At 47.0% G+C, this 21,890-nt stretch overlaps 1 protein-coding gene across 5 annotated transcripts in view; it reads right to left on the bottom strand.

The window, feature by feature from the left end:
* The window catches only part of KIF5C (kinesin family member 5C), a 161,812-nt gene that overhangs the window by 9,730 nt on the left and 130,192 nt on the right, over window positions 1-21,890 (bottom strand). For 4 of the 5 annotated variants that reach the window (XM_042948745.1, XM_042948747.1, XM_042948748.1 and 1 more), the window contains 4 exons: window positions 18,960-19,031; window positions 16,204-16,308; window positions 14,038-14,254; window positions 12,728-12,841 (listed from right to left, as the gene is read on the bottom strand). In XM_042948745.1, coding sequence (XP_042804679.1) covers window positions 12,735-12,841; window positions 14,038-14,254; window positions 16,204-16,308; window positions 18,960-19,031 — 501 coding nt within the window. In that variant the 3' untranslated portion in view covers window positions 12,728-12,734. Of the gene's footprint in view, window positions 1-12,722; window positions 12,842-14,037; window positions 14,255-16,203; window positions 16,309-18,959; window positions 19,032-21,890 lie in introns of those variants that run through there. The other variant, XM_042948746.1, reaches the window with a different exon arrangement.

The raw sequence follows: 21,890 nt of genomic DNA, 5'->3' as shown, positions 1-21,890 counted from the left end.
CCTTTAACCTCTTCGTACAGAAAAGGACAAAATAGCCCTTAGAGTGCTCACTCAGAGCATGGGGCCTTGGCAATGGCCAGTGGCCTACCTGTCAAAAACACTTGATCCTGTGGCTGCAGGATGGCCACTGTGCCTCAGAGCGCTGGCAGCCACAGTCCTGCTCATCAAGGAGGCAGACAAACTCACGCTGGAACAAACACCTAATGTTAAGGTCCCACATGTGGTCATGTGAGCACCCAAGGATATCGTTTCCTCTCCAATGCTTGGCTGACACAATACCAAGGCATTCTCTATGAAAACCCAAGGGTCACTCTCGAAACAGTAAGAACACTAAACCCGGCCACCTTCCTTCCCACGGAGGAGGGAGGACCCAACCATGACTCTTCCGAAGTAGTGGATGAAGTCTATGCCAGCCTCCCAGACCTCCAAGACCAGGCTATAACAAGCCTGGAGATCACCCTGTTCAGCGATGGGAGCATCTATTTACAAGAGGGCAGCCGAAGAGCAAGATATGCAGTAACCACAATCACCAAAGTTCTGGAAGCCAAGGCCTTGCCGGAAGGATGGTCAGCACAATGGGCTGAACTGTATGCCTTAACCCGAGCCCTCATCCTTAGCAAAGGTAAACAGGTTAACATCTACTCTGATTCCTGGTATGCCTTTGCTACTGTGCATGTACACGGGGCCATCTATAAAGAAAGAGACCTCCTTACTGCTGCAGGGAAAACTATCAAAACCAAGGAAGAAATACTAGAGCTTCTTGAGGCCGTATGGCTGCCAGACAAGGTGGCTATCCTACACTGTAAGGGACATCAGAAAGGAGACGACCCCGTAACTCAAGGAAATCACCTGGCCGACAAAACAGCCAGAGTGGCCGCCTGTGGTGACCCAGGCAAAGCTCCTACCAACACTATGACTCTTGCGCCCCAGAGGGAATCCTCCCCGCCCCTGTACACAAACGAAGAAAGAAGTTGGGCCTCAACAGAAGGGGGCACACTAAGCAAAGAGGGATGGTGGGTCATGCCAAATGGGCACATCTTTGTCCCGTCGTCTATGGGAGAACACTAGTGAAGGAGTATCACCAGCTCACGCACCTAGGGAAAACTGCACTAGAGGCCCTCCTAAAAAAGAACTACTGTATCAGCCAGCTGCCAGCATTATGCCCAGCTGTTGGTGAACAATGTGTAACATGTGCCAAAAACAATGCTTGGTCTGCCCCACGGCCCCCGCCTGGCAGGCAAAGGATAGGGGCCGCCCCTTTTGAAGACTTGGAGGTGGAATTTACCGACATACAACCAAATAAAGGGTTCAGGTACCTTCTTCTTGTAATAATCTGCACACATTCGGGATGGGTCGAAACATTCTCCACCAGAACGGAATGAAGTCGCGAGGTGGCCAAAGCCCTTCTACGGGAGATTGTGCCTCAGTTTGGTCCACCCTTAACCATACACAGTGATAACGGACCTGCACTTGTGGCAGACATTATACAAACCCTGACAAAGTCCCTCAACATTACCTGGAAACTGCACACTGCTTACCGACCCCAGAGCTCTGGGAAAGTAGAGCGGATGAATCGCACCCTCAAGGAAACCCTCGCTAAGTTCCACCAAGAGACTAATCTCCCATGTCCAGATTTACTACTGCTGGCCCTCCTGTGTGCCCGATGCATGCCTGGAGCACTAGGATTCTCCCCTTTTGAGTTATTATATAGCCCCCCCCCCCCACCCATGTTCAGGAAAACTCCTAGGAGACCTACACCAGATTGGAGACAAAGGAATAAGAGAACAGCTTCAGACCTTGGGGGCAGTCCTAAACAAGTTACAAAGATACACCACAGAGAGGGCCCCAATTTCCTTAGGGACCCCCGTTCACCCCTTTCAGCCAGGAGACTCTGTGTGGGTCAAAGATTGGAAGAGGGAGCCTCTTAGACCATGGTGGACTGGGCCGCATACTGTTATTCTAACAACTCCTACAGCCCTTAAAGTTTCAGGTATCACCCCCATGGGTCCATCACTCCAGAGTTAAGAAGGCCAACTCAGAAGAACCCACAATCTGGCCAAGTGATCCAGATCTAGTCAACCCGCTTAAACTGACCCTCAAAAGGGAAACTGGCCCCTGAGACCTCCAGCCCTGCTCCAGCCACACCAAGGAAGCTGGCTGACCTGCGCACGGCAGAAGCCTGAGGAATCAACGCGTGAACCTAGCCTAGGGGTTTGGATGCAACTCTGCCAGCCCTTGCCCCTTACTGGTGCCATAGCCCTGATTTTACTTCTTACTATTGGGCTGACAGAGACTGCACCAACAAGGTGGACATGGGACAAAAGATGCATGCTGGGTCTCACATAACTCCTCTGGACGGGAGGATTATTAAGTATTGCCTGTATATTATGATAACCTCTCTCACCCTCACAATGGCCGCTTACCCACTTTGCCCCCAGGATTGTTATATGACAATAAGGGGGTCAAGAGCGTTCAGCGCCTTCACCTCCCTCCACAAAGATTGCTACAAGGGAAAAACACCCACTCTGTCAGTCCCTCGGTGCCCCAAGGGCTAAGAATTGGACCATAGAGATAACCCAAAATGTCAGGACCCCATGTCACAACAAGGGCCTCCAGAGAGGGAAGCAAGCTTGCTACACTTACCTTCCTCAATGGGGGATCTTGGATGGGGAGGGGTGCAAGACAGGGCCCTTCAAAAAGCTATAAAGGATACCCAGGATAGGGTAATACAAGCCATAAAGGCAACCAGCCCCAGGCAGCCTACCAAGGTTGAACCTTTCAGCCCTCAATCAGATGCTTAGCAATTCCCCACTCCAGCCTTGGGCCAACACTACACTACAAGTCCTCTATAAAATAGATAATCACACCCAAACCTGCTGGATGTGCTTGCCCCTCGGCCAGAGGGCTTACTTAGCCACTCCCATCCCTTTGACCTGGGAAGCTCCTGAAAATCTCAAAACCAATACCTCTGTCTTAATTGGACGCCTGGCCACTGGGGTCCATCTCACAAATGCTGACAATCTAATCTGTACAGTCCCTGAAGGTATGAACGGTACCTCTCTAGGCAGAAGAAATATAACCTTAAAGAGGAATGCAACCCTGTGTTCAACCCCTGGGGTGTTCTATCTGTGTTCTAATTCAGCCTACCGATGCTTAGAGGCCAACTGGACTCAGATATGTTATTCTGTCTTCCTAACCCCAGAGATATCCGTGTACACTGAAGATCAGCTCCTAAGAAACTTTACCCCAAGTCCCGGACTAAACAGGCAATCCTGCTACCTGTTCTGATAGGAGCAGGAATTGCGACAGGAATAGGAACCGGAATAGGGGGCATAGGCTCATCTGTAGGACTATACCATAGACTATCTCAAGAGCTAAATGGAGACATGGAACGGGTGGCAGATTCTCTGGCAACCTTACAAAACCAAATAAACTCTCTGGCGGCAGTGACCCTCCAACATAGTTGAGCTCTCAACCTCCTCACTTTAGAAAAAGGAGGGTCTTGCATCTTTCTGGGGGGAGGAATGTTGCTATTTCGTAAACCAGTCAAGAATAGTTACAACTAAGATTAAGGAACTCAAGGAAAGAATTCAATGTAGACAACAGGAAAGTATCAATCAATGGAAAGGATGGGATCTCACAGATTGGGCATCCTGGCTTCCTGCCCTGGCAGGGCCCCTCCTCTCCATAATTTTACTTGTATCCATCGGCCCTTGTATACTGAATGCTGTGGTACGTTTTATTGAAAACACTGTTGCTCGCCAAACTACTGCACATATCTTAGCCCTCCGAGAGTATCAACCTGTAAAACTGAAAGGTGATGCCTACTAAAAGTTTTTTTTGTTTTTTTTTTTTTTTTTTTTTTTTTTTAAGGCATCAAAGGGGGGGAATGTTGGAGAAGTAAATAAAGTACACCAAAGATGGCCAACGGGGCTAAAACAGACTCTGGTCTCTAGCTTAGAGACCCCTCCTCTGGGTTCTTCTTCCTTTGTTTGCTATGCACTCGAAAACCCCCACAGATATGGAAGCTGACAACTGTAAATTACCCTCCCCACTTGCATTCGGCGCTCAGACCTTTGGAGAATCAGTCTCCTCTGAGCCCATCGGTGTAAAATAAATCTCCAATCCACCAAGATCTCCGAGTGCCGCTTGGTTTTACCTCCAGTGTTCCAGCCTGGTTCCGTAACGATTTCACCACTTCAGGGGGTTAAATTTGGTAAAGCAAATTCTCACCTACCCTCTACGTACAGAGTGAACTCATTTCTGCTATGAGCATGAGTCAACTTATACATTTTAAGTACATTTTTTATTTGTGATTAAATGGATATAAAAACCAGGAGAATGGTCAAAGTAGACCCCGTCACTGATGCCAGATGGGATGGATCCAGTTATTCAGGACAGAGAGAAGAGTAACAAGCAGGAAAGACAGTGATTTAGAAAAGCAAACAGAGGATAAATGAGGAAGTGCCAGCTTGGGAAGCTCAGCCTGAACCTCAGGATAAATTAAGGACCAAACAATAAGGGCCTTTTTGTGCTGCAAGTCAAACGCTCAGAAAGAAAACTATTCTGCCTGAGGTGGAGTGAGGAAAACAATGAAGGGAGAGAGCAGGGTGGGGGGTTGAGAGAAGGTGGAATTTCTTAGATCAAAGATAGAGGCCCAAGTGGACCCAAAGTTCAGGGCTTTAGCTGAGGGTAGTAAATGTGGGGAAATGGCCGGGGACATTCAGAGGCAAATAAATCTGAGGTTTAAGTGCTAAGCTAAAAAATACTGGACTTCCTGTCTCTAATGTACACATGGAATTTGCCCTTTTGGGTGTAGCTTACTGTGACAAGACTTCTTAGACTAGAACATTATTGATGCATTCCAGATGTCCGGGCCAAGACTGAAGGTCCCTAAAAGTGTCAGGCATGCAGGCAACATAGGGTTCAGGATGTCAGGCCCTCAGTCACAGATGACCATTATGACAACCAAAGGGGACAGTTGTGAAAGCCTGTAGATCTGTGTTAGGTGTCCGCTTCCAGCCCACAAACATTTAAGAGTTAAAGATACTGTTTTTTACTAACAACGAACAAATATATTCACAATGAACCTCCTGAAGTAGTAAAACCTGAAGAAGACAGAGCCATCCCATAGTGACTGTCACTGACCCAGGGAATGTCACACAAATCAGAGATACAGAGGCCGTAACAGAACACCGGGTCTGCTTTGATGGTTCCATCTGCCAGGTGACCCTGCTAGAAATCACAGTCCTGCTTTTCCAGCGCTGTTTTCTTTATGCCTCAAAACACGAAATCACAGTCTGAAAACACGGAACTGCTTCTTTTCTTTTTTTTTAATGTTTATTTTTGAGAGAGAGAGAAACAGAGTGTGAGCTGGCAAGGGGTAGAGAGAGAGGGAGACACAGAATCAGAAGCGGGCTCCAGGCTGTCAGCACAGAGCCCAACGTGGGACTCGAACCCGCAAACTGTGACACCATGACCTGAGCTGAAGTCGGATGCTTAACCAACTGAGCCACTCAGGCGCCTGGAACTTTGCTTCTTCTGTAAGAACCCTAATGAGTCCCTATTGCTGTACCATTGTGATTTTACCAAATATTTTATCAGAGCTTATCAAAACTTTATTAAATAGGCTACGGTTTCTAGACTTAATATATATGGTTCTTAATAAAAGTACAGTCCTCAAAATATCAAGAGTCTTCATCTACATCAGCAAAGTGAGGTGCATCCTGGGCCTGTGGTTCATTTCACAATTATTTTCTTTCTTTCTTTTTTTTTTTTTTAATGATTTTCAATTTCACCTTTATTATTTGTTTGTTTGTTTGTTTTGAGAGAGAATGCATGTGAGCCGGGGACAGGGGCAGAAAGGGGAGAGAGAGAGAGAAAAATTTTTTTAAGTTTATTTATTTATTTTGAGAGAGACAGAAAGCGAGCAGGATGGGCAGAGAGAGAGGGAGAGAGAGAATCCCAAGCAGGCTGAGCTGTCAGTGCTCAGAGCTGATGTGGGGCCTTGATCAACAACTGTGAGATCACAACCTTTTCCAAGATCAAGAGTCGGACACTTAACCAACCGAGCCACCCGGCTACCCCAGAGAGAGAGAGAATCTTAAGCCCAACTCAGGCTCACTCCCCGGACCCTGGGATCACGACCTAGGCTGAAATCAAGAGTTGGATGCTCAACTGACTGAGCCACCCAGGTGCCCCTCACAATGTTTTCAATTTTACATTTTCCTTGCCACAAAAATCTGAAGCATTAATATGTGCATATTCTAAATTCTCTAGCTGACTACCTTGCAACCAAACATTCCAGCCTACCTTCAGCCCCACATGCATTTTCTGCTACGGCTAGACCAAGCGGGGTCTCCTCCTTATCACTTAAATAGCCTCTGGCTAAAGCTGGACCTGCAGGACAATAATGAGTTCCAGCCAATAGAAGGTGAATTGGCTGGAAGGTATGCAGTGATTCTGCAGTGGTTTTCTTTTTTTTTTTTTCTCTTTTTCTTTTCTTTCTTTCTTTCTTTCTTTCTTTCTTTCTTTCTTTCGACTTTATTTATTTATTTACTTATTGTAAGTTTATTTATTTATTTTGAGAGAGAGTGCAAGTTTCAGCCAGGTACGGGCAGAGAGAAAGAACCCTCCGTGCCTTCAGCGCAGAGCCTGAGACGGGGCTTAAACTCCAGAACCGTGAGATCATGACCTGAGCGGAAATCCAGAGTCGGGTGCTTAACCAACTGAGCCACCCAGGTGTCCCAAGACTTTATTTTTAAGTAATCTCTATACCCAATGTGGGGCTTGAACTTACAACCCCAAGATCAAGAGTCACATGCTCTACCAACTGAGCCAGCAGGCACCCCTCTACAGTGGTGTTAGCACAGAAAGGGGGTAAAAGAAGTGAGTCATGTCATGACACACGGAAGTAACTTGGACAAGCCAAACTCCTCTGGAAGCAATGCATACCAGAGTCGCATTGCACCCAGTTCTTTATTTTCAGCAAAAGACCATCTTTCATTGCATTATGTTAAGGCTGGTGATTTGGATTTTTGATTTGTGCTTCATTTCAATCTAACTCCTAACTCTGTTTTGACTTGATAGCTGCATAAGACTAAGTACAAGAGTATATACTGTTTTAAATTTGCTAATACTTAACTATAATAAAACAACTTAAACTCTGGCAAATATGTGAGAAATTTATCCCCTTAAAAGTACTCTATTTGCTATTCAAATCTGAGAAATAGTGGTCTTAATATAGGAAAGGGAAAGGAAGACCATTTTGCCTGGAAGCCTTTTAGAAAAGGGCCAAGGTATCAGCAGTGCCCCACTGGCGCCATCTGGTGGACACATTGGAACAAGCGCCCAATGGCTTGGCAAAGCACTGCCAGGAAAGGAAGCCCAATCCAGGACGCTCGGAACTAAGGAGCCGGACAAGTATTTAAAAGGTGTCCACATTAAGTGTGGGCCATGCATAAACACTCAGGACTGCCTCAGAAGTCTATTTCACACCTTATCTCTTCTCCCGCCCACAACCCCATTTCCCTGCCTCCCTCAGCTGATAACCTGGCTTCCTGCGAGAGAAAGCAGGCAGAGATGAGACCCATTCCACATCCCTGCCACCCCAACTACCACCTACCAGCAACTGTCCTTTCTACTCTGCCTTCTCATCACCTCCACCTATGCTCCGGATAGCAGCACCTCTCGGTAGCCAGTACTCTGTACCTGTAATTCTGGGGTCTCCTATGTTATCACTTCTCCCGCAGTGGCCTCTAGGGGAGCCCTGCTCTGGCTCTCAGCCACCCCATCCTTTCCCAGGGGTCCAGCACAGGGTGGCCTTTGCCAGTCACAAACCAGGCCCACTCCCAGACCCAAAGGCCCCAGTGGCCTTGCACACTCTGACTGCACCCTGAGCTGCCAGCCTGGCTTCTAAGGCCTCATTTATCTGTCCACTACCTTCTTCCCCAACAAACCCTGATTATGAAGGTCTCCGCATTCTCTGCGCTCCAGCCCCATCAGGCTTCCCAAGGTTCCCCAATACGCCAGCCATTCCCACCTTCCAGCCAGTGGCTGTGCCACTCTTCCCCAGTCACTGTGTGGCTGGTAATTGTCCTCAGTCAGTGCTCTGCTCAAATGTCACCCCCTCTTCTAAATAAGTGTCCCCATTTCATTAACCTGCTCTTATTTTCTTCAGAACCTTACCACTATTTGAAGTTATCTCGTTTATTCACTATCTCCCTGCAAAAAAAGAGTAACACTGCACAAGACGTTGTAAAACCAAGTACGGAACAGGTTCTCCATGCCTGATCCCATTTTGCAGATGATGAAATTGAGGCTGAAAGATATCAAGTAACTTACCAACATCACGTGGAAATAAAGCCAAGGCCAGGGCTTGAACCCATGCATGTCCAGCCATCCCCGGATTCCATGTCCTGTTTTGTGGTTTGAAAAAGATGTCCCCTCCCCTAGGCTGCCCCCCTGGATTTGAACTAGCTAAGATAAAAGCCAGATTATCCCGAGTTCTGATTTCTACATGTTGGCATCTTTAGTTGCTCTGAAACTTTGGGCATAAACCAAAATACTCATTGTGACTATATTCCTTGAAACCTGAAATGAAGCAGAAGGAAACCCCAGAGATACCCGGATGCTGCCCATGTATGAAAGGCTGTGGTGGCTTTAGCAAGAGGGCTGGGAAGAGTCAGCACCTGAGATCATTTCTACGTAGGACAGACACACTTTGGGATGAGCGTCCCAAATATCAGGAAAGATCATCTCAAAATGTTTTGATCCCAACTAAGCAATGAATTCCACATTTGCAATTAGGTTTTTAAAAAATGATTTTGCATTTTCTTACTTCCAAGTATAATTCCCCACTCCATTGGTCACTATCCTTTTTTTTTAACCTCTCCTGACAAATGCCCAGTCATTTTCTTAAAAATAGTCAATGTTCTTATTCATAACCTTTAGATGAATAAATGAGAATATCTTTAAAACACCTTACATCTGGTCAGAGCACCAAATAGGATGCTGACTCATGGGCCCTCCCCACTTAGCGGTCAGAACTTGGGGCCTGGGTGGGGCGCCTGGGTGGCTCAGTCGGTTTAGCGTCCAACTTCAGCTCAGGTCATGATTTTGCGGTTCATGGGTTCGAGCCCCACGTTGGGCTCTGATAGCTTGCGCAGAGCCTGGAGTCTGTTTCAGATTCTGTGTCTCCCCTTCTCTCTCTGCCCCTCCCCTGCTTGCTTCTGTCTCTGTCTCTCAAAAATAAATAACTATATTATTTTTTTTTAACTTTTTAACGTTTATTTATTATTGAGAGACAGAGAGAGAGACAGAGCGTGAGCAGGGGAGGGGCAGAGAGAGAGGGAGACAGAATCCGAAGCAGGCTCCAGGCTCTGAGCCATCAGCACAGAGCCTGACGCGGGGCTCAAACTCACGAACCGCGAGATCGTGACCTGAGCCCAAGTCGGACCCTTAACCGACTGAGCCACCCAGGGGCCCCAATAAATAACTATATTTAAAAAAAAAAAAAAAAAGAACCTGGGGCCAGAGAGAGACTAAAAACTATTTTGTAACAACTACATGACTTGGAGACGACAGACCAACACTCAGACCAACACTCATCAACCACCTGCTGTGCCCAAGTATGCACTGCTTGCTACTCCACACTACAGCTGACATTTTTATTCAGCACGTGCTGTATGTCAAGCAGCTTAAGAAACATGACCTCATTTTGTCCTCATTTCAAGACCAATGATCCAGGGAAAGGATTCTTCCCATTTCATAGACGAAGAAACCAAATCAACTGAGGGTTACTGAGCAGAAGTAACGTAAAGAAAATAGGAGACCTGGGTGGCTCGGTCATTGTTAAACGTCCAACTCTGAATTTTGGCTCAGGTCATGATCTCATGGTTCCTGAGTCTGAGCCCCACACTGGGCTCTGCATTGACAGTGTGGAACCTGCTTGGGATTCTCTCTTTACTCTCTCTCTCTGCTCCTCCATCCCCACCCCCAAATAAATGCATAAACCTTAAAAAAAAAAAAAAAAAAAAAAAAAAAAAAAAAAAGGAGAAAGTAGAAGACCTAACGCTTGACCCAAGTCTCTTGTCCAAAGCCAGGCCCCTCTACCACACCAACATCCTGATAACCTGGAAGGGGGCCTACCTGTTTTGTGATGTGGAGAAAGTACCCAGCTACAGGAGTCGTAGGTACAGACAGAGCTGGTTAAGAAGGTTCCAGCTGCAGATGAAATAATCAAATTCGCCTACAACATTTTGAGTTACAGAATGCGATGAATCACCAGGAAGGGCGAGGACAGTGCTATTAGTTCAAAGGTCCTCAAAGTGTTACCGGGCCTACTGCTTCTCAATCGCAAGCATAAGAGAGAACATCTGCTTGAACGTACCTTCCCCAAAACATGGGTCTGATGAACCTTTACGGGACTGCACGAGGCAAGTGGCTGTCCATTGCACTGGATCTGGACTCCAGAATCTCTGAGCCAGTATATTTATTAAGAGCTGGCTGGGACCCAAGCACATATCCCTCTCTGTACTTACATTTTTAAAAAGTTTTTTAGTGTTTATTTATTGTTGAGAGAGAGACAGAGCATGAGCAGGGGAGGAGCAGAGAGAAAGGAAGACACAGAATCTGAAGCAGGCTCCAGGCTCCGAGCTGTCAGCACAGAGCCCAACGCAGGGCTTGAACTCACGAACCGTGAGATCATGACCTGAGCCGAAGCGGGACACTGAACCGACTGAGCCACCCAGGCACCCCAACTCTGTGCTTACATGCCATGGGGTAATGTAATGTAATGTAGATATTACATGCAGCACAGCACCGCTGCATAGTAGGTGCTCAATAAATGTAGGTTCTGGTTGCTCACCCAACATCCACTGCCCTGTCCTCAGGTACAGAACACTACTCTTACATGGGGCAGTGAGTGACGTGCCACCTCAGAAATTACCCTTTTCCAGGACTGTTGCCACTGCACATGGCCGTGTGCCTCAGTTCCGGCCAGAGGGATGCAGGCATTAGTACAATGCAGACTTCAGGAAGGCTAGTAAAGGAAGAGGACTCGGCTAGGAGGGCTGCTTCTGCCTCTTCCCAGCTTCCTCTCTGCTTGCTAACCATGGCATGTAGGCCTGAGAGCTGGACCAGGTGACCTTGAGGGAGGAGGGTACTTCTGAGGACAGTGAGTCTAAATTTAAAAGGCAAGCTTTCTGTAGTCACGGTAGAGTTCCCTTACCAGCCTCTGACAGGCCGCCCTCAAATTTTCTTAACGTGACAGAGAAATTAACTTCCATCCTGTATGTAAGCCACGGTTACTTCAGGATAGGAGTTCTCAAACTTTGGTGGCTAACAAAATCAGTCGGGGTACTTGGTAAACATACAAAGGCCCAAGCCCTATGCTCCTTCAAGATGCCTAGGTCCCTGGGGACCAGGTGATACTGACTCCCTGCCACCCACCCAAGTTCCAGAACCACACTTTAGCTTTTCTATTCCAAGCTGCCTAATGTGGTCTTATAGCTCCCTTCAAGTGCCAACTACAACACCAGGAACATGCAGTCAAAAGCAATTTTATAACACCCGATTTTATTTTATCTGTGATTGAAAGTGATCGGATCTGAATGGGATGGCCCACTGCCAAGACCACTTCCCATCCACCTTTTAGGGTATGGCAGATGGTGGTGGACATGTTGCCTGCCCGCGGGCCCCCTCGGCCTTCCCTCCCTTTCCCTCATCTGACCAGTGCCTGTCCTGCTCCTTGGCATGCTGCCTGGGGCGGCGCAGGAGAAAGCTCCGGGTGCAGCCACCAAGCCCCTTCCTTGGAAGTTGTTGCATGAGGCTTAGCAATGCTGTCGTATCACCTGAGAGAGGGCTCCAGCCCCATACATTCACTTTCTTCACCTTGATCCAAAAAGAGCTGGAGAGGACTCAATGCTCCCCTGCGTTGCCCTTGATCATGGTGGCTTATCAAGCCAGCTTCCTTAGTGAGGGCTCAGAATCCAAGGGCAACATTTGGAGATACTCTCTTCTATCCAGAGGTTACGGGTTTAAAGAGTTTTCCTAAACGCTTTTCTGGCCACCCAGCTGTCTGTCCGCCCAGCCCCACCCATGACCTCTTTCCTCTACCTCAAGTACAAAAAGACAAGGTCTCTCCTTCTCTTTTCCAAAGCATATCACTTCTTGTTTGTTTGTTTGCTGCTAGAGCAATATCAAGCATGTGGATTGTAGGCAGAGAAATTTCTAGACCACTGTCTCAAAGAAAAAAGTGGTCTGGACCTACCTAGCTATAAATTAGCACACTCTTAAAAACCCTATTTGTTGAGTTCAGATAGCAATTATAAAAATAGACTTTCTGTATCTGGCTCTTTCTTTATATTCAGCTCCTGTAACTTGAAGCAACCACCCACATCTGTCTGCTCTAGGCAAAAGCAGCTGACAAACAGGTACTGCCCTTTTGGATGCCAGCTGCACAGGGAAACCCCACAGACAAAAGAAAGCTCAGGTGAATCATTCACCACACCCTTGTCTATCCCCAGAGGGTCCCCAGCACGAGGTGGCCCTAGCTAAGAAGACCCTGAGGCTCCGGGCTGAGCTGAGGGCAGGTAAGCTGCGTCCCTAGGGTCTGCTCCAGGAGAGCTGAGCCTCTCACTATCACAGGTGCACATGGATGTTGCTGGGAGCCAGGCAGGGGCACGGATCTGCCCCAAACAGAAACCACCCGACACCAGGGACTCACTTCGCATTTATTTCTGGTAATGAGTGGAGTTTGAAGAGCCTCCTCCTCCCCCTCGGATGGCGTGGACGGCCGTTGGAGATGATGCTGGGTAGTGTCCAGGGCGGATGGGCTTGGCTGTATTCGACAGAAAGGACAGAACGTTCAGATTAGGCTTAAACAGCCATACCCAGATGCCCGCGGGTCACATGTGAAAACCGAGACCTACAATTTGTATCATTACAGTCCTTATCAATCACCAGAGCTTTCTGAAAAGAGGATGTTTGCTCTCTTGATAGTGCAGTTAACTAATTCAGGGCACCAGATGGTTAGGGGACGGAGAGAATTTATGTATCAATTATGTTAATTATGGCTGAGGAAACTTAGAAGGACTTTCCATTTTATCTGCGGCAGATCCGTAGGCACCCCTGGGGTTTTAAGGGCATCTGGGCAGCCCCTGAAACTTGATGCAGAAATCTGCCTATGATGCACTTCTCTGGCGACAAGATCCATAGTTTCCAGATTTACAAAGAGCGTAAAGTCCAAGAAAAGCAATAAAACACTAATCTAAGGTATGATCTTAAAACTAGAAACATGAAGTTGGTGTGCAAAACAGCTGCACGGCAATATCTGATGGGAAATAATATCACATGTTATTGGAGGCATTTCAATGGAAGAAAAAAGCTCTCTAGAGCACATCCCTAAATCCGGTTTATGCCTGCGGCTCCATCCTGGGAACTATGACTTAGCAGCTACATCCTCTTCCCTGCATGGGCAAAATACCCAAACCCAAGCCCGGGAGGGGCTGGATGTCCAGGCCCCTTCCCCAGTTTGGAACCACAGCCAGCTCACCGATGCCAGGCCTGGCTCTTTCCAGGGCACTTCCAAACCTGCCCTTGCAAGTGGCTTTCCCTGAGGCTTCTGGCTCCATAGGGCCCCTTCATGGGCCCACCTGCTATAGGGCCTTTGGGCTTTGCTGAGAAATAGCCATACATTGCAGGACTTCTGAGAAAGTACCTCTGTTTACAGCCACAAACCTTTACCGACAGCCTAGGCTGGCCACCTTCTCTGCTCAGCTCAGCAGCTTTGAAGACCACAATGTACGTGGGAATCTCTCAGTATAAGGAAGCAGGTGCCTGACATACCCATCCTCCCCGGATGAACGCAGGTGCCGGGAGGTGCCAGCTAGCCTAGGTCCTGCATGCCTGACCACAGCCTTTCAGATGTTCCAGACAGACAGCCCAGAGCTCCATCGCTGCCTCGGAGCATCATCAGTGCTCCTGGGCGGCAGAGTCCTGCCTTCCATCAAAGGCCCTGGTGAGAGGCACACATACCAATCTGGGCTGAGTGGGCCCTCCTGGCCATATTCTTGGCTCGAACAGCCTCCTTGATGCGATCCACCTCCTGCTGGTAGCGCTTGCGGTCCCGCATGGCGTTCTCCTTGGCCTCCTTCAACGCGCTCTCCAGGGCCTTGACACGCTCCGCCGTGGCACGCAGCCGCTTCTCCAGCTTGGGCAGCTCACAGCGCAGGTCTGCATTATCCCGGACCAGCTGCAGTGGGAAGGGATAGGGGTGATTTACCGGGGAGGCGAGGGGGCCGGCAGGAGGGGCAGACAGTGATACAAGGGCAGCTAGAAGCGGTCTCTGCAGCCAAACAACCAGCCCGCTAGGTCATCTTGGAAAGTCCATGTGACCACAAATGCTGGCAGCACCGACGGAAAATCAAGATCCCATACTCTGGGACTCCAATTTGTTACACATGGTTCATGGGTGCAAGGAAGTGGGGAGGGGGTGTAGGATGAAATTAAAAGCCATTTCCAGGCACAGGAAGCTTTCAGACTTGGGCAGGATTTACTTCCTCTTTTGTTTGAGTGGGTGGGGGAACTAGTGTAAGGAAAATTGACTAGTCAGATGCTAGCATATGGAAGCTGAGAAATGTAGACAAAGCAAGTTCAAAAGCACCGGTGAAAGGCATGCATGTTCTAGAGCTCCCTGAAGGGCTCCTCCCTGCAGGACATGTTGTCTACACCAGCATGTGGTTTGGACCCACTTAGCAACATATCCAAAGGCTAACAGGCAACTCAGGGGTACTGCTCATTTTTTCATTACCTAAGACCCTCAATTAAGAAGCAACAGGTGAGACTGGGTGCGTGTGGGGTGGTGTGGCCATACACTGGTGGTTGACAGAGGGCAGGTGGGTAGGGGGATGGGTGAGACAGGTAAAGGGGATTGAGAATACACTTATCGTGAGGAGCACTGAGTAATGTATAGAATTGCTGAACTGATATACTGGACACCTGGAAGTAACAGAGCACTGTATTAAGTATACTGGAATTAAAAAAAATAAATACATACAATTTTTTTTTAAATAAAAAGATAATGAAGGAAAACAAAAAGAAGCAACAGGTTTGGCCCCAGGTGAAGAAAACGTTCAAGAGTAAGCTCTGTCATTTCCTGACATTAGACTTGGTAAGTCATCCAACCACCACAAGCCTCAGGTTTCTCACCCATAAAAAAGGATAGCATATAACAGGACCATTGTGGGAATCCCAGTGGATCAAGAAAAGTTTAGAAAATCAGAAAGTGCTAACGAAGGTTACCTATCCCGAGTCCGCACCTGCATTCTTTAACCCCATAGGCAAACCAGCAGCTCCAGAGTAGATTTTTAAAACATATTCATTGAATTCATAAATAAAATAATTAATCTCAGAGCCCTATTTCAAATTCCCTTGCAGTTTCTGCTTTTATATTTCTCATCAACAATTTGCATGAGTGACTTCAACCATGTTGAGTCTGCCGTCCTCCCTTTGGGGAAAAATGCCACCATCAGTAATATCAAAGAGGACTTAAGTCAAAGAGAGATGACATCACCTTATCCATGTGGTCTAACAAGTTGGACTGTTTTTATCATAGCCCAAATCTTTAGGATTTAGGAAAAACATGAACATTCCAGCATTTATACAGAAAGAAGACAACCGTCTAGATCACCAGTAGGCTTGGCCGTGAACTTTGCTGTCCCTCTAGACAAAGTCCAGAGCATCGTAAGAACCTGACAGGGTGCTCAATAAATAGGGCGACAGAGCAGAGAGAAAATGAATTAAGTTACTTCTAGTCCTAGTCTGTTTCCTCATCTGTAAAAAAACAAGGGGCCTGAACCAGCTCCATGGCATTCACTTGACATTCTGTGCAGCCTGTAGGTCCAACGCTGGGACTGGAGACAGGATAGAAAGACAGGGTTCTGAACACCCCACCTCCCAAAGCCCAAGAGCTCAAACTCAATTCCTTCCATTTGCCTTTGACAAAAGAATTTTATATATAAGGGAAGTCACTGAAGACTAAAGGACTTCAAGTCTGGCACTAATGTCTTGTGGTGACAGAGTCCCTTAGCCTTCGATGTCAGAGCCTTCTCCCAGAACTGCGGCCACATCTTTCCAGGAGAATACGGGGCTTCTTTCCAGAAGAATATGAGAAGCAGAAGGAAGCTGGCACAACTCTCCTACCTGTTTGTGAACCTTCGTGAGCTGCTCCAGGTTATTTTCCAGGAAGGAAATTTTCTGCTTCTGGGCAGCACTGCCCCCTCCATCATCGTTGTCCAGCTCTACACTCTGCACCAACATGAGGGGTCAGCAGGCAGGCCAGCACGCTGCCCGCCCGCAGCCCCAGCATAAGGTGGACAACACTCTAAATCTTCTTTAAAGAAAACAAAAAACAAAAAAACAACCCCAATCCCACCAAAGGTTATTCTGAAAGTGAAAATAAAAAGAGGTTCTGAAAGTTGAGACTCAATGACCTTCCCAATTAATTTCCTTGCTCCGTGTCAAGGGTTTCACGAGTGTTATATTTTAGAGAACTGAAAAACGAAACAAAACAAAACAAAACCTCCAATCTTCCTTTGAAAGATACAGATTAGCCCTGTGAGATTCACCTCTCTCTTGCAGGTGAGCAAATAGACTTTTCTTTTTCGAAAGAACTGTTCCAAAACTCATAAGAAGAAGCAGTATGAAAATATAAACCCAAGACCGAAATTTAATTTCAAATATCCCAACTGAGATAAGTCAGCAAGCTGAGGGCAATTGCATGTGGTCCTGCTGGGAAGTCTCAATGGCCTGTGCTTATCGCCTGAGCTTCCGATTCTATGAAATTACTTAATGAATCTACTTCAAACTAGTCATGGCATCTGAGCACGGTGTTGCCAGAAAAACTCTGGAAATTCAACAGATCTTAAGATTGACAGAAACCTCCCTCCCGGCAGGGCCACGCTCAGTGGTCAGATAAGTTGAGGAACACATGTATAAGCACATCTTGGAGCCCAAAATGGTGAGACATGCTTGTGCCATCTGATGATGGACAAGACCACCATCCCTCCTTCTTCTGAGAGGTAACAGCTGTACATGCATCTCAGACCCGTGTCTCTTCCATCTACATCCAAGGTGCTCAAATTTCACCCAGAGGGAAATTAAACTCAGATTGGGTTTATTAAAACTCAGATTGCTATGCCCCAGCCCCAGTCTCTCCTTCAGTGGACCTGAGGTGCGTCTGAGAACCTGAGAATCTAGCAAGCATCCTGGTGATGCCAAGGCTGCTGGCCAGATGATCACACTTGGAGAGTCACTGGTCTAATAAAACTAGGTCCTTCCTCGAGAGTTTTACATCATGAAATCAGGGAAGTCTGATCTTAAGCTTCCTTGGACCCCCTCCTCCCTCTGACTAAGCCTTTTCAGATCTTGCCTAAGCTCTCTAGTCTCCTTTTCTGTCCCCTGTGCTCTGGCCTCTCCTGCCTACCTGGTCCAGGTCTGACAGTCATTTCTATTTTGATGCCTGTGGTCACCACCTACCCGCCCCACCACTGCCATTCAGCCCTTGGACTCTCCTATCAGGCTCTGCCTTTCTTTGTTTTCATTTGCAGGTCCCCAAACTCGCTAGAACCAAGTTGTCAGAGGCCACGGCAGATTCATGCTCTGAGCCTCAGCTGGACGCTCACACCGCTGCTCAGCAATCCTTTCACTCATCCCTGACAAATTGCTCCACGCTGCTGGCACCTGCTCTAGGCTCTGTGGCCTCACCATTCCTTCCCTTCCTTCTCCATTGAGGACTGAGCCTCCACATTAACTGAGAAGATCGATGCATCATTGGATGCATCTTTGCACTGTTATGCATTTTCCTGCAAATGTCTCCCATCTTGACTTCTCCACTACTCCTCTCTGGGAGACTATATCCCTTCCCCTTATACCAAGCCCAGTATGTCCATCTGTGCTATTAATTCCGTCCCTCTCAGATCTCACCCCATGAATCACTTCCTCTTTGCTTATATATTTCACCTCTTTCCCTTGGCTCCTTCACACAGACACATGTGCACACACACACACACACACACACACACACACACACTTTCAAATACACCTTCCTTCCGTCCTACTGCACATCTGCATATGGCCCATTGCTCCTCTTCCATCACGTTTAAACATTTTTAAAGAGCAGTCCCCTCACTGCTGCCACCTCTCCCTCCTTCCTGAAACTTCCGAGAGCTGCTGTGGGATCTGCCATACGGTGACTTCCCGAGATCGCCATGTGAGGTGTGAGTGAGGATCAAAGAGGCCCAGATTCAGAAGTCACACAGAGCTGGATTCGATCCTACCTCCGGCTCTTCCAGCTGTGTGACCTTGGGCAAGTTCTTTAACCTCGGAGCCTGTCTCCACTAACAAGAGAACAGTAAGAACCACTTACACTGGTGTCGAGAAGAACAAATTAGACACACGTCAGGGTGCTCCACACACTCTGACCTAGCCCCTCATGGCCTCGTCACAGGCAAACAGGGTGTTCTCGCCTCCAATTGCTACAGGTTTCTGGCATTGCTCACTGGGCTTTGGGGCAACTCTGCCTGACAAGACCCCTCTGGATTTTCCCCGCATCATGCACAGCAGCTCTCACACTGCGGCCAGGTAAATATGTGCTCGTTTGAAATGAGGGCCAGGGAGAGGATTATAACTTCCTTTTACTAAGAAGAAAAAAATCAGATGGAAAAATATTCCCAAGTTTTTTGGGTTTTTTGGTTTTGGTTTTGGTTTTGGTTTGTTTGTTTGTTTGTTTGTTTTGTTTTGCCTCTGGTACATTCTTTTAATACATTCTCTGGCTTGAAGTAATTCATTTTTAAGCATAACCAGCCCCAATTTAAGGAAGTGATGTTTCAACTGAAAATGATTCTTTCTGGCCATCTTTTCTTTTCTTCTCAGTCCTGTTCACACAAAAGAGAACTCACCTTCTTGACCCGGGCAGTCAGATCCTGGACAAAGAGTTTCCGGAGGTTATGAAGAGTCTGCAATTCTCGAGACTGGAAGAGAAGATTGTTAAAATGCCACTTAGGTGGTGGGGGAAACAGTGAATTTGTGACGGATTTGGTGCCACACCATCAACATCTGGTTGACCCAATGACCCAGACCTTTCCATACATGCTCTATGAGTCCGCCGGTAAGGCCACAGTGCTCCCACACTTCCCTGACTTTCTCACCAGCTGTGTCTACCCCCTTAACTGTCTCAAGAGCATCCCAAGGGCCAGAGACGGGAACTCAAACAATGAAATGTAAACTAGAACAAAGCCTACTCATTTGCTGAGTTCTAAATAGCACTTTTTCTCTCCCCTCAAAAACAAAAGTTAAAAAGCTTTCTCATGGGTAAGGTCCTTTGGCACAGGCCATGATTCCACGGTTTGAGGTTGAGCCCTACGTCAGGCTCTCTGCTGTCAGTGCAGACCTGCTGCAAATCCTCTGTCTCCTTCTCTCTCTGCCCCTCCCCTGCTTGGACTCTCTCTAAATAAACAAACAAACAAACATTAAAAAAAAAGTTTTCTCATGTGCCACCTGGGTGGCTCAGTCAGTTAAGCGTCTGACTTCCGCTCAGGTCATGATCTCATGGTTTGTGGGTTTGAGCCCCACGTCAGGCTCTGCCCTGACAGAACGAAGCCTGCTGGGGATTCTCTGTCTTTCTCCCTATCTTCCCCTCCCTCACTTGTTGTCTTTCTCTCTTAAACAAACAAACAAGCAAACAATCTTAAAAAAAAAAGTTTTCTCCCCCAAATTCCTAATAGGCTGCATTGTACCAGAAGGGATTCCTTTTTTCCTCTAGTTTATCACATACACATTACACAAAACGCCAGTGTAAAAGGAAAGTTACCCACAACCTCTCCCATCCCAACTGACATTTTTCATATTTCCACGCCCCTTGCTGGTCTCAGTCCACGTTCGTTTGCTTTACATCACGGAGCTCATGGATGAGGCAGGTGGTGGACCTTTTATCCACGTGACCCTGGGCAACTTACCTAACCTCCTTGTGCCTCAGTTTTCTTATTTGTACAATGAGGATAAATATACTAGTTGCCTCACAGTTGTCAGGATTAAATGTGATAATCCTTATAAAACTTTTACAACAGTTTCTGACACATCGTAATGGTCAGTAAACACTAGCTAGTATTAACTTACTGATGTATCATATTTGACATCCATTTCTTCAGTAGGCTTTTATTGTATACTTTTGTTACTGTTTCCCTCTGTTGTTATAATATTGTTATGTTGTAATTAACTTCTTGGGGGTATTTTTTTTCTTCATTTTGAATTATTTTCTACAAATGAGCCCTTAGGAACTAGACTGCTAAGACAAGGGTCTGAGTCAAACCTGGTGACCTTTGTTAACAAGATCAGAATATCACGTTATTTACTTTCATTTAATTCCCCATATATTTACTACAGGAGATATGATTAGTTCCTTGCAAAATATTTTCCTATAAGGGAGGAGAGAGATAAACTTACATTTATACTTTTTAATTTGTCGAAGTTGACTTAACACAGAATGTCAAGGGATGAAGCTCACACATGCTCACAGAAAAAAAGAAACAGGCCATACTAAAGAAAAAACTTTTTTTTAAAAAGGTGGCGGGGGGTGCCTGGTGACTCAGTCGGTTGAGCGTCCGACTTCGGCTCAGGTCATGATCTTGCGGTTCATGAGTTCAAGCCCTGTGTCAGGCTCTGTGCTGACAGCTCGGAGCCTGGAGCCTGCTTTGGATTCTGTGTCTCCCTCTCTCTGCCCCTCCCCACCTCTCAAAAATAAATAAACATTATAAATTTTTTTTAAAAAGAAACAGGCCATAAAGACACAAAAACACTAAGTTTCTTGGAATAACAGTTCTGTGTTAATTTAAGGTCTTTTTGCTGGGTCCAAGTCTGCAATTCTGTGTTGAAATAAGCAGCAGCTGAAGTCAATTCCTTCCTCAGATGTGGCAAATTCCTTTCTGCAGGAAGCCAAGCAGGCCTGTTATTCTGGATGCAATGCCCATCGGACCTGTCCAAGGCTTAGCCACCTTCCAGCGCAGGCACAGGGGCACAGATCAGAGCCCACGTTTATGCAGACACACTGTTTCAGGTCCCTGCCCACAGAGCTCAGACCCCCAGCCCCTGTTCTGTATGCTATCTCTGCTGCTTCAGGGATTTTATTCCTGGCTGAACTGTAATCACAGCAAATATTTTCCATAAAAAAAAAGCCATCACACCAAAGGGAAATGGGAAGAGAAGACACGGGGGCCTTGTCAAAGGGCCAGACATTTCTTGGGGCTTAAGTACCAAATACTATGGAGTCCTGAGTTTGGCAACTGTATCTCATTTTTGTTTGCTCTTAGGTGAATTCAGCAGTTCAGGAGGGGCAGGTACAAACCTTTAAAATATTCTACAAGATGGGGCACCTGGGTGGCTCAGTCGGTTAAGCAACTGACTTCAGGTCAGGTCATGATCTCATGGTTTGTGGGTTCAAGCCCCATGTCAGGCTCTGTGCTGACAGCTTGGAGCCTGGACCCCACTTCGGATTCTGCATCTCCATCTCTCTACCCCTCCCCTGCTCGACTCTATCTCTCTCTCAAAAATAAATAAGCATGAAAAAAAATTTTTTAAATAGTTTACAAGTTGCACATTTAAGCTTAGGCAGCTATCATTTGGCTTTCCTGCAGCAATGAATTTTCCACCAGCAGATTATCATTTCCTCACTCTACCTGACTCCCTTCTTTCAGATCGTCCATGTTACAGGCTGCTGCCCTCTGTGTAAAAGTTACAGGCTTAGCTTCCTGTCACGGGGGACAGTGAGGGCAAGACCAGAGAGGTGAAAACACAAGGCCCATCAACACAGCAAGAGAGGACCAGCCCCGAAGCCC

The sequence above is a fragment of the Panthera leo genome, chromosome C1 (genome assembly GCF_018350215.1).
Source record: "Panthera leo isolate Ple1 chromosome C1, P.leo_Ple1_pat1.1, whole genome shotgun sequence".
In the NCBI taxonomy this organism is placed as follows: domain Eukaryota; kingdom Metazoa; phylum Chordata; class Mammalia; order Carnivora; family Felidae; genus Panthera; species Panthera leo.
Note: the sequence above shows the minus strand (reverse complement) of the source record. Positions and strands in the feature narration are given on the sequence as shown.